Genomic DNA, 13,117 nt, shown 5'->3' on the forward strand with positions numbered 1-13,117 from the left:
ATTAAACCAGGGACTTCCCTGGCAGTCCAAGTAATTAAGACTTCGCCTCCCAGTTGTGGGCTGGATCCCTGATCAGGGAGCTAGGTTCCTGCATGCCTCACAGCAGCCCCCACCAAAAAAAAAAAGGCCAAAATATAAAACAGAAGCAATATTGTAGCAAACTAAACCAAGACTTTAAGAAAAAGAGCATTAATCCAGTCAAATGTGGGATATATAGATGACAGTTTGAACACACAGTCGCTGTTTTTTCCAGTTATGTGTACTAACGAATTTTGAGAATATTGGGCTAACAGGGTCTAGAGATACTCAAATGGCCTTTTAAGACTTTTTCTCTACAGCGCCATGATGTCTACACCACAACCCAGATTGCTAGGGTTTCCTGAAATGTACAATTGCTAATGTTTTTCAAAGAAGAAAAATATTACTCCCACCTCTTCTTATTACAAACTATAGAGCTAACTAATGATCAGTGCCTGGTAATGACTTTCAGGATGGCCTGTGGAATTTTATCTGAAAATACTCAAATTTTTCATCTTAAAAGTTCTTCAGAATCTTCGTATATGCACACTGGTTTGTTTCAGGTTTGGAGAGTTCTGTGGGGTTTGTTTCTAATGGAGACACAGCCTTTTAATTGACAGCAGTGTCCACTAATTAAAATTATAAGCATAATTACTATCCATGATACTTATTATTAGCATGCATTCTTAAAGCTCAAAATTCACTTCATCCTTTCAAGTACTGAGTAATTAGTTTCTTTGGATTTGTAGCTTTATCACCCTTTTATGTCCCATTTGGAAGAAATAAACAATCAACCTCCTGGGAGACAGCTTTAAAAAGCTGGAAATATATTGTCCAGCTAGTGCAAAGAGGCTGATACAATACAGAGAATATGACTTGTCTTTGGTTTTAGTAGCCAGTTTTTTCTTGCATTTATTCGGCAAACCACTATTGAGCATGTAATGTGTACTAGGAACCTTGGGGATACAGAGGTAAATCGTTTGGAGATTTTTGTCCTCAAAGACCTTAAGGTTTTAATGAAAGGGAAATAATATTGTACATATGGTATGTACATCAACTGTACCTCAATAAAAATAATAAACTAAAACATAAGGTTGTACACATATATGTAAAATAAACTATGGTGGTGCATGTACTTACATACCTGGTTTAAATGACCATCTACACTGTAAGAACAGGGAATGACCCTATTCTCTGATATATGATCAGCACCTAACATAGTATATTAAAATAGGAGATTTAATAATTAACTTTCTGGATGATTTAATAAGTGAATAATTGAATGTACTAATCTGTATTCTTTCCAAGATGCATCAGTGGGATGTTGACATTTTTTCCTCATCTGACTTGTTTTTATTGTTTCCAGGTATCAGCCAGCATGGCTGTCTCTCTGCCACCCACCCTGGGACTCAGTTCTGCCCCAGATGAAATCCAGCATCCACATATTAAATTTTCAGAATGGAAATTTAAGCTGTTCAGGGTGAGATCCTTTGAAAAGGCCCCTGAAAATGCTCAAGCAGAAAAGCAAGATTCCTCTGAGGGGAAGCCCCCTCTAGAGCAATCTCCAGCAGCCCTGGACAAGGCTGGTGGTCCGAAGCCAGCCCTGACTCAACCGCCATTAAAGCCTCACCCAAAATTTCTGAAAAAATCCCATGATGATGGAAAAGCAAGAGACAAAGCAATCCACCAAGCCAACCTGCGACATCTCTGCCGCATCTGTGGGAATTCTCTCAAAGCTGATCGGCACCACAGGAGATATCCAGTCCACGGGCCCGTGGATGGCAAAACCCAAGTCCTCTTACGAAAGAAGGAAAAGAGGGCCACGTCCTGGCCAGACCTCATTGCCAAGGTCTTCCGGATCGACGTGAAGGCAGATGTGGACTCGATCCACCCCACTGAGTTCTGCCATGACTGCTGGACCTTCATGCACAGGAAGTTCAGCAGTGCCCCGTGTGAGGTTTACTCCTCGAGAAACACAGCGATGGAATGGCACCCCCACACACCATCCTGCGACATCTGTGATGCTGCCCGTCAAGGACTCAAGAGGAAGAGTCAGCCGCCAAACTCGCAGCTCAGCAAAAGACTCAGAACTGTGATCGACCGAGCGAGACAAGCCCGACGATGCAAGAGAAGAACTCAGGACAGGATCAGCAGCAAGGAACTGATGAAGAAGATTGCCAACTGCAGTAAGATACACCTCAGTACCAAGCTCCTGGCAGTGGACTTCCCAGCGCACTTTGTGAAATCTATCTCCTGCCAGATTTGCGAACACATTCTGGCGGACCCTGTGGAGACCAACTGTAAGCACGTCTTTTGCAGGATCTGCATTCTCAGATGCCTCAAAATCATGGGTAGCTATTGTCCTTCTTGCCGGTATCCCTGTTTCCCCACCGACCTGGAGAGTCCGGTGAAGTCTTTTCTGAGCATCTTGAATTCCCTGATGGTGAAATGTCCAGCAGAGGAGTGCGATGAGGAGGTCACCTTGGAAAAATACAATCACCATGTCTCAAGCCACAAGGAATCGAAAGAGACTTTTGTGCACATCAATAAAGGGGGCCGGCCCCGCCAGCATCTCCTGTCCCTGACCCGCCGGGCGCAGAAGCACCGTCTGAGGGAGCTCAAGATGCAGGTCAAGGCTTTCGCCGACAAGGAGGAAGGTGGAGATGTGAAGTCCGTGTGCCTGACCTTGTTCCTGCTGGCGCTGAGAGCAAGAAATGAGCACAGACAAGCAGATGAGCTGGAGGCCATCATGAAGGGACGTGGCTCTGGCCTGCAGCCGGCTGTCTGCTTAGCCATCCGTGTCAACACCTTCCTCAGCTGCAGCCAGTACCACAAGATGTACAGGACTGTGAAGGCCATCACTGGGAGGCAGATTTTCCAGCCTCTGCACTCCCTTCGGAGTGCTGAGAAAGTCCTTCTGCCAGGCTACCACCCCTTCGAGTGGCAGCCACCTCTGAAGAACGTGTCTTCCAGCACTGACGTGGGCATTATTGATGGACTGTCCGGATTGGCCTCCTCTGTGGACGATTACCCGGTGGACACCATCGCCAAGCGCTTCCGCTATGATGCAGCTTTGGTGTCCGCTCTGATGGACATGGAAGAAGACATCCTGGAGGGCATGAGAGCCCAAGAGCTTGACGACTACCTGAATGGCCCCTTCACCGTGGTGGTGAAGGAGTCTTGTGATGGGATGGGAGACGTGAGCGAGAAGCACGGCAGTGGACCGGCAGTTCCGGAAAAGGCAGTTCGGTTTTCCTTTACGGTCATGAAAATCAGCATTGCTCACGGGTCACAGAACGTGAAAGTGTTCGAGGAAGCCAAGCCTAACTCCGAGCTGTGCTGCAAGCCGCTGTGCCTCATGCTAGCCGATGAGTCTGACCACGAGACCCTGACGGCCATCCTGAGCCCTCTGATTGCCGAGAGGGAAGCCATGAAGAGCAGCGAATTAATGCTGGAGATGGGAGGCATCCTCCGGACTTTCAAGTTCATCTTTAGGGGCACCGGCTACGACGAGAAACTGGTCCGGGAAGTGGAAGGTCTCGAGGCTTCCGGCTCAGTGTACATTTGCACCCTTTGTGATGCCACCCGCCTGGAGGCCTCTCAAAATCTGGTCTTCCACTCCATAACCAGAAGCCATGCTGAGAATCTGGAGCGCTATGAGGTCTGGCGTTCTAACCCCTACCATGAGACGGTGGAGGAACTGCGGGACCGCGTGAAGGGGGTCTCGGCCAAACCCTTCATTGAGACGGTCCCTTCCATAGATGCGCTCCACTGCGACATCGGCAATGCAGCTGAGTTCTACAAGATCTTCCAGCTGGAGATTGGAGAGGTGTATAAGAACCCCAACGCCTCCAAAGAGGAAAGGAAAAGATGGCAGGCTACCCTGGACAAGCACCTCCGGAAGAAGATGAACCTAAAGCCCATCATGAGGATGAACGGCAACTTTGCCCGGAAGCTCATGACCAAAGAGACGGTGGAGGCAGTTTGTGAATTAATTCCCTCCCAGGAGAGGCACGAAGCCCTGAAGGAACTGATGGACCTTTATTTGAAGATGAAACCCGTCTGGCGATCCTCATGCCCTGCTAAAGAGTGCCCGGAATCCCTCTGCCAGTATAGCTTCAATTCACAGCGCTTTGCTGAGCTCCTCTCCACCAAGTTCAAGTATAGATATGAGGGCAAAATCACCAATTATTTTCACAAAACCTTGGCTCACGTCCCTGAAATTATTGAGAGGGATGGCTCCATTGGGGCATGGGCAAGCGAGGGAAATGAATCTGGCAACAAACTGTTCAGGCGTTTCCGGAAAATGAATGCCAGGCAGTCCAAGTACTATGAAATGGAAGACGTTTTGAAACATCACTGGTTGTATACCTCCAAATACCTGCAGAAGTTCATGAATGCTCACAATGCCCTGAAAGACTCCGGGTTTACCCTAAACTCGCAGGGAGGCTTAGGGGACTCGTTAGACCTAGAGGAATCCCCAGAATCCCAAGATTCAATGGAATTTTAAGCAGGGCAGCCGCTTATGAGTTGGTTTTGCATTTGCAAGCATTTTCCTCTCGATGGCATGAGGCCTTTTCCTGGTACCCTGCACTCCAGTGTGTGGGGCTTCACCACCCAGGCAGTGGTAGGTTGGAGAGGCCGCAGATGCTGAACCCATGTCAGGAATGGGTAACTGGTGAGCTGATTGCTTGAGCTGTTTAGGGAGTTCAGAGATGCAACAGGGGACATCAGTTTTTTGAAAGCTCCACAGCTGAGAGGAGGAGTAACTGCAGAGGAGCGGAGATGAACAAAGATAGGTATGTGTGTGACTGAGTGACGTGAAAATCAAAGTCAGGGTTGCCAAAGAACCCAGGAGAGAAATTTGACTTGTGGTCTCCATCCCTTCACCAAGTTACTCTAGTTTATATTGAGCTGTGTTTTTTATTTCATTTTTGTAGAATTCTTTGTTTTATAAATTTCACATATTTTGGCTTATTCTACAAGATTCAGAGCATCTTTTCAGATATCTGTAGCAATAACATCTTCCTTGTGTATGGTACAGTGACCTTGACAAAGTGCTCTTGGTGCATCCTGTCATTTGGTACACTTATGCAGAAATACCCTACATCCAGAATATTTTTGGAAAATCAGTCCTTTTCTGAATTTAAATGATGTTTCTTTTGTAATGGTTGGAGTTTAGGAGATCATCTGTACCATGGATTTTTCAATAACAAAGTTAGAAGAATAAAACTGTTAGCTGCAGTTAGTTATTAATCTTGTGGTAGTACATGTTTAGTTTGCTATCAGTAGCCAAGTATGATCTTTATTTTTACTTTTAACTAGATTCTTCAAATGATTGTCCATACAATCTCAAAGCCACAGGGGCCTTTTTTGTTTTGCTTTTACTAAAAAAAAATTATTTCTAATTGGAGGATAATTGCTTTGTAATGTTGTGTTAGCTTCTGCCATATATCAACATGAATCAGCCATAGGTATACACACGTCCCTCTTCTCTTGAACCTCCCTCTCACCTTCCACTCCACAGTGGTCTTTTAAATCTGGGTTTGTTTACTGTATAAAAACAGATTTAATGTCTTGCTGAAAATTTCTGCCAGGTTTTCTCCATATGAAACCTGGATCAATTTTGCTCAATCTAGTTTTCATGGAGTCTTTCCCTCTACATTATGGTTTTTTTTTTCCTATTATGATCAGTTTAATTTCAGTGTATTAAGGTTTTTGTAGCAGGAAATTGTTGTACTTTTCTCACCTGCTAAGTTTAGAGGGAGGACTTCCCAGATGGTGTCAATGGTAAAAAATCTGCCTGCCAAAGCAGAAGATGAAAGAGAGGTGGGTTTGATCCCTGGGTTGGGAAGATCCCCTGAAGTAGGAAATGGCAACCCACTCTAGTATTCTTGCCTGGAAAATTCCATGGACAGTGGAGCCTGGTGGGCTATAGTTTATGGGGTTGCAAAGAGTCAGACATGACTGAGCCACTGAGCATGCATGCACAAGTTTAGGTGGAGCACGCTCATGGTACAGTGGAAGAGTTAACATTTGCAGAGGGTTTTTCTTTTTTTTTTTTTTTTTGCCACTTTTAGAATATCTCCATATTCATCCACATTCATTTTACCTCATTTTTCCTCACAACAACTCTGTGGGTAGACATTGCTATGGTTCTCATTTGTGGAGGGTTAAATGACTTGCCCAAATTTATGGGGATAGTACATACCTGATCTGGAATTTGAACTCAAATCTTTTGTCTTCAGATTCCACGTTGTTTCTGCCACAAAAAATGAACCATTAATTTTTTTTTTTAAATAAAGCAGTAACGTAATTTGTTTAGAATCTACAACTCATCACTATAGTTCATAATCTTGAGATTGCGTTCTTGGGAGCAGGGATGGGTGGGTTTTAAGTCCTTGGTGTACTTAGGGCCTTTTGCTAGGAGGAAGAATTGTCAAAGTTCTCAAGAGCCCCCCACCCCCACCACCAAACCTCTGGGGGCTCCAGTTTCTGGAAACTCTAGTCTGCATCCTTAGGAATTTGGGAATTGCCAATTGCTGGCAATTTAGAGCAGGCATGGGAGTTTATATGCTAGTGAGTCATAATGATATGTTAGTGTTAATTAGTTTTTTTTCTTCCTTTGATTTTATTGGCCTTAATTGCCACTCTTCACACACAGTATATCAAAGAGCTTTGTAATTTAGTTGTCAAATGTGCATCAGTAATATTATCCTAAATGGTATGCACTTGATGCTTTTATAGGGATTGAACCTGGTATTTTCCATTTAAACAATACAGCAGTTTTTTCTTGCCTTTTTTGTATAGAATATATAAATTACAAAGATACTTGTAATTTAGTTGTCAAAAAGATATGCATATTTTAATTTTATTTTTTCTAGAAAACATTTACTTTTTGCATTAGGTAAACTAATGGACTGAAGCCACCCCTTTCCTTCATCCCCTTTAATCCTTACAGCATGTCTCTGCCCTAATAAACAGCTAAATTCCTGTAATCTTCTTACTCCCTGAGGTATGCTTGCTCTGGTTTGTAGATTTTTTTTTTCCCACTTCCTCTCTGTTACTCGATTGGTGGCAATGTAAACACTTTCTAATGTTAAATTCAACTTTTCTAGCATTGTAGGAACTCCTTTGAATGCATGTGACTAACAGCATGATTTATAGCACAGCCCTCCCAATAATCCCTTAATCAGATCACATTTTAATAAACCCCAGGAACATATGGCTGCAGGAATTTCAATATGTAGAAATGCGGCCTATGGTTGTTTTTGTCCTCCTCACTGTTGAGATTGTAATATCCTAGACCCTGGTTTTATATTCAAGGCTTATTTTTGACAGTGTCCGTTGTAAATGCAGTCACATTCTCTAGGGAAATTCACCACACTGAACGGAGCCTTTTTTTTTTTTCTGAAGTATAGACTGAGACTTGAGAAGTGAAAAGCATCTTTTTCCCATGAAACCTGATTCTACAAGTTCTCCTGCCAACCCGCTGAGGTGCACTGCAGGGACCAGTGATAATGGCTGATGAAAATTGATGAATAGTCAGTATGAGGTCAAAAAGCTCCCTGGGATTAATAAATATGTACTGAGAAGCAGGAACAGGAGGAAAAGATGTCTTTTCCTTCCAAGTGAATTAAAATTTAGTTTTGCCTCAATTTGTTTTCACAAAATATAGATGAAGGTAAGATTTTTTTTTTGGTTGAGCTTGTGGATCTCACATTAGATCAAACAGAATTCAAATTACACACAGCTAGGAGGCAGAGTTTGTAAGCACCAGTGGTGGTTGCGAGAATGAATCATCATTTTGATGCAAATGATTTTTGATTGCGGATATGTCTGTGTCTTCAGTTATTGTATGAGAAGTGGTCTATTCTTTCGATGTTGAGAGATTTTTAAGTAACAGTAGATATTTTGTCACTGTTTGATTTTTTCCATTTAACTACAGTGACCTACATAAATATACCTCATTCATTTTTGGTGAGATTTTTCCTTTTGTGAAATTGCACTTCACTTTATTTTCATACACATAATTGTAAAGTTTGTTTAATGGCTTCTAAGACCTTTCTTCTTCCTCTTTTTTTGTATTTGTTTTAGGAAAAGTTTAGGCACCAGGATGCAGTGGTTTTATTTGATGATTTGTTGTGAAGGAATTTCCATGTCAAATGTTTTTAATTAAAATATGTTTCAGCACTTAATTTTTATATTTTAATATTTCTATTCCTTATTAATATTATGGTTATAGTTAACAGTTGTATGTTTAAGTATTTGAAATAAAAGTTAAAAATTTGGAAACAGTGGGTATTGTGTTTTATATTCAAATAATAATATTGAGTACAACATTAAAAAAATGAAATGACATTTTTCCTTGAGGGAAATACAACATGAATTTGGTGCTTTTATAATAAAAAAGCAACAGAATAATGAATATAGTTTATACTAAAATAAGAAAGACAATTTGGTTCCAGATACTTAAGGTAAATGTAGGATTTGAAATGAAAATGTAAATTCTTTTGACAATCATAAAAATATGATCCTTTGCCCCATAAAATTCATGCATTCATACACTCAACATTTTGATAAGAGTGGTTGACTTGCCAGGGCCACACAGATAATGGCAGAAGTGAGCTAGCCCCCAGGTTCTCTTGACCAGTCCTTTCCCTAGTAACAACAACAGTGGCGACCACAACAACAGCAATAATAGCTACCACTGACCAAACCGTGTGGCAAACACTTTGCCTATAGTTTTCTCATTGGATTCTTTTGGAGTCAGTACTACCATGTTCTTCACATTACATGCGAGGTCACTGAAGCTTATCTCAGCCCGAAATTGACAGGACTGCGCCTTCACAATTTTCCCTCAGTTCTGTCCATCTTACCTTCACACTAGTCTGTCGTTTCCACATCATCCGTGAAATTTCAAGCAACTTAGTGCCGCCTTTGCTGGAGACTTCCCAGCTCACTCCTACTCAGAACAGAGATCTGGCCTAGCTGCTTCCATGCAAACAAACCAAGGTTTTAAATATTGAAATATGTTTGTACTTGCAGGTAAACAGCATGTACCCCAAAGACCCTGGTACCCTCCGTACTCCTGCAGCCCCAATCCATCCCCCAGGAACTCAGATCCACAAGTAACGAGTTGGCTGCTGGCACAGCAGGGGGCCTTAAGGACTGTCCCAGTGCGGCCATCTCTGATTGACTTTTTAAAAATCCTACTATCTTTACTTTGTACTATTCTCCTCCGCCTTTATTGAGGTATTATTGACACATAAAATTGTCAATATTTAAAGTGATGATTTGATATAAGCGTACATTGTAAAATATCTACCGCTATCAAGTTAATTAGCTGACCCAGTGCCTCACATAGTTACCTTTTGTATATGTGTAGTTCAGTTCAGTTCAATTCAGTCGCTCAGTCGTGTCCGACTCTTTGCCACCCCAAAGACTGCAGCACGCCAGGCCTCCCTGTCCATCACCAGCTCCCAGAGTTTACTCAAACCCATGTCCATTGAGTCAGTGATGCCACCCAACTGTCTCATCCTCTGTTGTCCCCTTCTCCTCCCGCCTTCAATCCTTCCCAGCATCAGGGTCTTTTCAAATGAGTCAGTTCATCGCATCAGGTGGCCAAAGTATTGGAGGTTCAGTTTCAATATCAGTCCTTCCAATGAACAGTCAGGACTGATTTCCCTGAGGATGGACTGGTTGGATCTCCTTGCAGTCCAAGGGATTCTCAAGAGTCTTCTCCAACACCACAGTTCAAAAGCATCATTCTTTGGTACTCAGCTTTCTTTATAGTCCAACTCTCACATCCATACATGACTACTGGAAAAACCATGGCCTTGATTAGACGGACCTTTGTTAGCAAAGTAATGTCTCTGCTTTTCAATATGCTTTCTAGATTGGTCATAACTTTTCTTCTAAGGAGCAAGTGTCTTTTAATTTCATGGCTGAAGTCACCATCTGCAGTGATTTTGGAGCCCCCCAAAATAAAGTCTCTCACTGTTTCCACTGTTTCCCCATCTGTTTCCCATGAAGTGATGGGACAAGATGCCATGATCTTATTTTCTGAATGCTGAGTTTTAAGCCAACTTTTTCACTCTCCTCTTTCACTTTCATCAAGAGGCTCTTTAGTTCTTCTTCACTTTCTGCCATAAGTGTGGTGTCATCTGCATATCCGAGGTTATTGATATTTCTCCCGGCAATCTTGATTCCAGCTTGTGCTTCATCCAGTCCAGCATTTCTGATGATGTACTCTGCATATAAGTTAGAACACTTAAGATTGAGTCTTTTAACAATTTTCAAGGGTATGAGACAGTACCATGTCAGTCATATAGTCACTCAGCTGTACGAGAGATCCTCAGAACCTATTCATCTTACAACTGAAAGTTGGTACCCTTTGACCAAGGGTATTTGATATTACCCCTGCATTTGAAAATGAAGCAGCTTCTTATCCTTTAAGGCTTAGCTAAGTTCTAGATATTTCTTGATACCCTTTGTAACTATTTCAGCCTGTTTTAAAAGCTATTTATAGGATAACTTTTAGGAGCAGGCAATGTATACTTGGCGCTGGAGACAGAGGGGTGAATTCAGACAGTTTCTGCTCACAAAGAACTGGTTGGAGGTAGACACTGAATCAACAGTAATTATAATAAATGCATGATTCCACACTCTAGTGGGTGTTATGAACGAGAAGTACTAGGTGCAATTCAAGTACAGTAAGACAAGAGAATTTAAACTGGGGAATCATAGAAATATCTAGGAAGAAGGAACCTTTAAGAGGAGACTGGTAGGATGAGTGGGGTGAGGGCAGGTGAGGAATGATAGAACAGGCCCAACATAACCTGTGGGAAGACCGATGGGAGACCTGCCCACTTTTTGACCTTTTATGATTGGCCTCAGAACAGTCATGGCATTTGAGGGTGTATCATTTAGCTTGCTAATGTATTACAATGAGTGTATAACGAGGATCACGGTCTACTGGAAGTGGAATCTTCTGCCATCTTGGAGCTGCTGGTCGGTTCTAATCAGTTTTTGTCATGTCCCATGACCATACCATTCTTTTAAAGGTTGTTCCCTGCCCCCTTCCCTTTTGCTTCAACTGGAGATGTTTCAGAACTGAAGGAAGGTCTGTGTAGCAGAAATAGACTGAGGGAGGGACTGATAAGTCAAGAGAATCAGGCAGAGGCCTCATCATGCAGGACCCTGTGGTTGGGTAAAGACTTTGGATCCTACCCCAAATGCAAATGGAAACCATTGAAGAGTTTGAGGCATGCAACCCATGCCAAGCCAGGGAAGGGACAAGAGTGAAATGCTTTGGGAAAGGGTTAAATGTGAAGTGACTTGTCTAAGACTGAGAAGGACTATGTACATAATTTTAAATGTTGGAGTAGCCACTTCAAACATCTTAGTGACACACTGCCTGCTAATTCTTTTGTCTTTTCCCTCAAGTGACTGTGGCTCTGTTTCCAGTTTAACAGAACCATATTAGTGTCCTTTATTATTACTTCAAGGTACTCGGGACTATTTAATCTGCATGTTTAAATATATACTATGTCAGAGATTCCAGATGTTGAAGCTGGTTTTAGAAAAGGCAGAGGAACCAGAGATCAAATTGCCAACATTTGTTGGATCATAGAGAAAGCAGGAGAGTTCCAGAAAAACATCTATTTCTGCTTTATTGACTATGCCAAAGCCTTTGACTGCGGATTACAATAAACTGGAAAATTCTGAAAGAGATGGGAATACTGGACCACCTGACTTGCCTCTTGAGAAACCTGTATGCAGGTCAGGAAGCAACAGTTAGAACTGGACATGGAACATCAGACTGGTTCAAAATAGGAAAAGGAGTGTGTCAAGGCTGTATATTGTCACCCTGCTTATTTAACTTATATGCAGAGTACATCATGAGAAACGCTGGGCTGAATGAAGCACAAGCTGGAATCAAGATTGCTGGGAAAAATATCAATAACCTCAGATATGCAGATGACACCACACTTATGGCAGAAAGTGAAGAAGAACTAAAGAGCCTCTTGATGAAAGTGAGAATGGAGAGTGAAAAAGTTAGCTTAAAGCTGCGGCTGCTGTTGCTGCTGCTAAGTCACTTCAGTCGTGTCCGACTCTGTGCGACCCCATAGACGGCAGCCCACCAGGCTCCCCCGTCCCTGGGATTCTCCAGGCAAGAACACTGGAGTGGGTTGCCATTTCTTTCTCCAATGCATGAAAGTGAAAAGTGAAAGTGAAGTCGCTCAGTCGTGTCCGACTCTTAGCGACCCCATGGACTGCAGCCCACCAGGCTCCTCCATCCATGGGATTTTCCAGGCAAGAGTGCTGGAGTGGGGTGCCATTGCCTTCTCCAAAGTAACTAGGGGGCTCACCACAAATGTTATCAGTTCAGCATTTGAGGAGATTGTGCATAAAGTGTGAAAGCATAAGCTCATTAGGTGAGATGTCCCCACACAGAGTAGTAACACAGAGGTAAGCAGGAAGGAACAGCTCACATGATATGAATGAAGTTTTATGTGATTTTCTTGTACTGATGAAAAGCTGGGGGTCCCTACCCTGGCCACCCCTCCATGCCCATGCCATTCCACACTCCTCTTGTTTACTATGTTCATCAGACTGATGCTGTTTCAGTTCCATAAACATAACAAGCTTCCTACCCTTTAGACTGACTACTCCTTTTCCACTATGCTTTCCACTTTCTTGACAGATTGAACTTGTTTGTGTATTTTGCTCTTGTTTATATATAAACATATATGTGTGTCTATCTATATAGATACATAGATCCATGTGTAGGTATCTGCATGGGGGTCTTAGATGCAGTACGTGGGATCTTTGTTGAGTCATGCAAGATCTTTAGTGGTGTTTGGGCTCCAAGGGCTTAGTTGCCCCATGGCATGTGGGATCTTAGTTCCTTGACCAGGGAATTAAATCCACATCCCCTGCATTCCAAGGTGAGTTCTTAAGCAATGGACCATCTTTGTGCTTGGAGAGGAGTAGACTCCCTCAAAATAGTCACCCTGGAAAGCCATGTACTTATTTATTGACATTATTCTGTGTAAACTGTTTGAGACTTACCTTTAAAATCTATTTGTGAGGC

The 13,117-nt window shown here is 42.6% G+C and overlaps 1 protein-coding gene across 1 annotated transcript; it reads left to right on the forward strand.

Moving 5' to 3' along the window:
- The first annotated feature begins 1,396 nt into the window (after positions 1-1,396).
- Positions 1,397-4,528, forward strand: RAG1 (recombination activating 1). Its single transcript, XM_069553901.1, has one exon. The coding sequence runs from the start codon at positions 1,397-1,399 to the stop codon at positions 4,526-4,528; it is 3,132 nt and encodes a 1,043-aa protein (XP_069410002.1).
- The last annotated feature ends 8,589 nt before the right edge of the window (positions 4,529-13,117 follow it).

Source organism: Ovis canadensis, chromosome 15, assembly GCF_042477335.2.
Source record: "Ovis canadensis isolate MfBH-ARS-UI-01 breed Bighorn chromosome 15, ARS-UI_OviCan_v2, whole genome shotgun sequence".
NCBI classification, from domain to species: Eukaryota; Metazoa; Chordata; class Mammalia; order Artiodactyla; family Bovidae; genus Ovis; species Ovis canadensis.

Excerpts from the sequence above, each read along its gene's own strand:
- RAG1 (XM_069553901.1), top strand. The coding sequence starts at position 1,397 with ATGGCTGTCTCTCTGCCACCCACCCTGGGACTCAGTTCTGCCCCAGAT.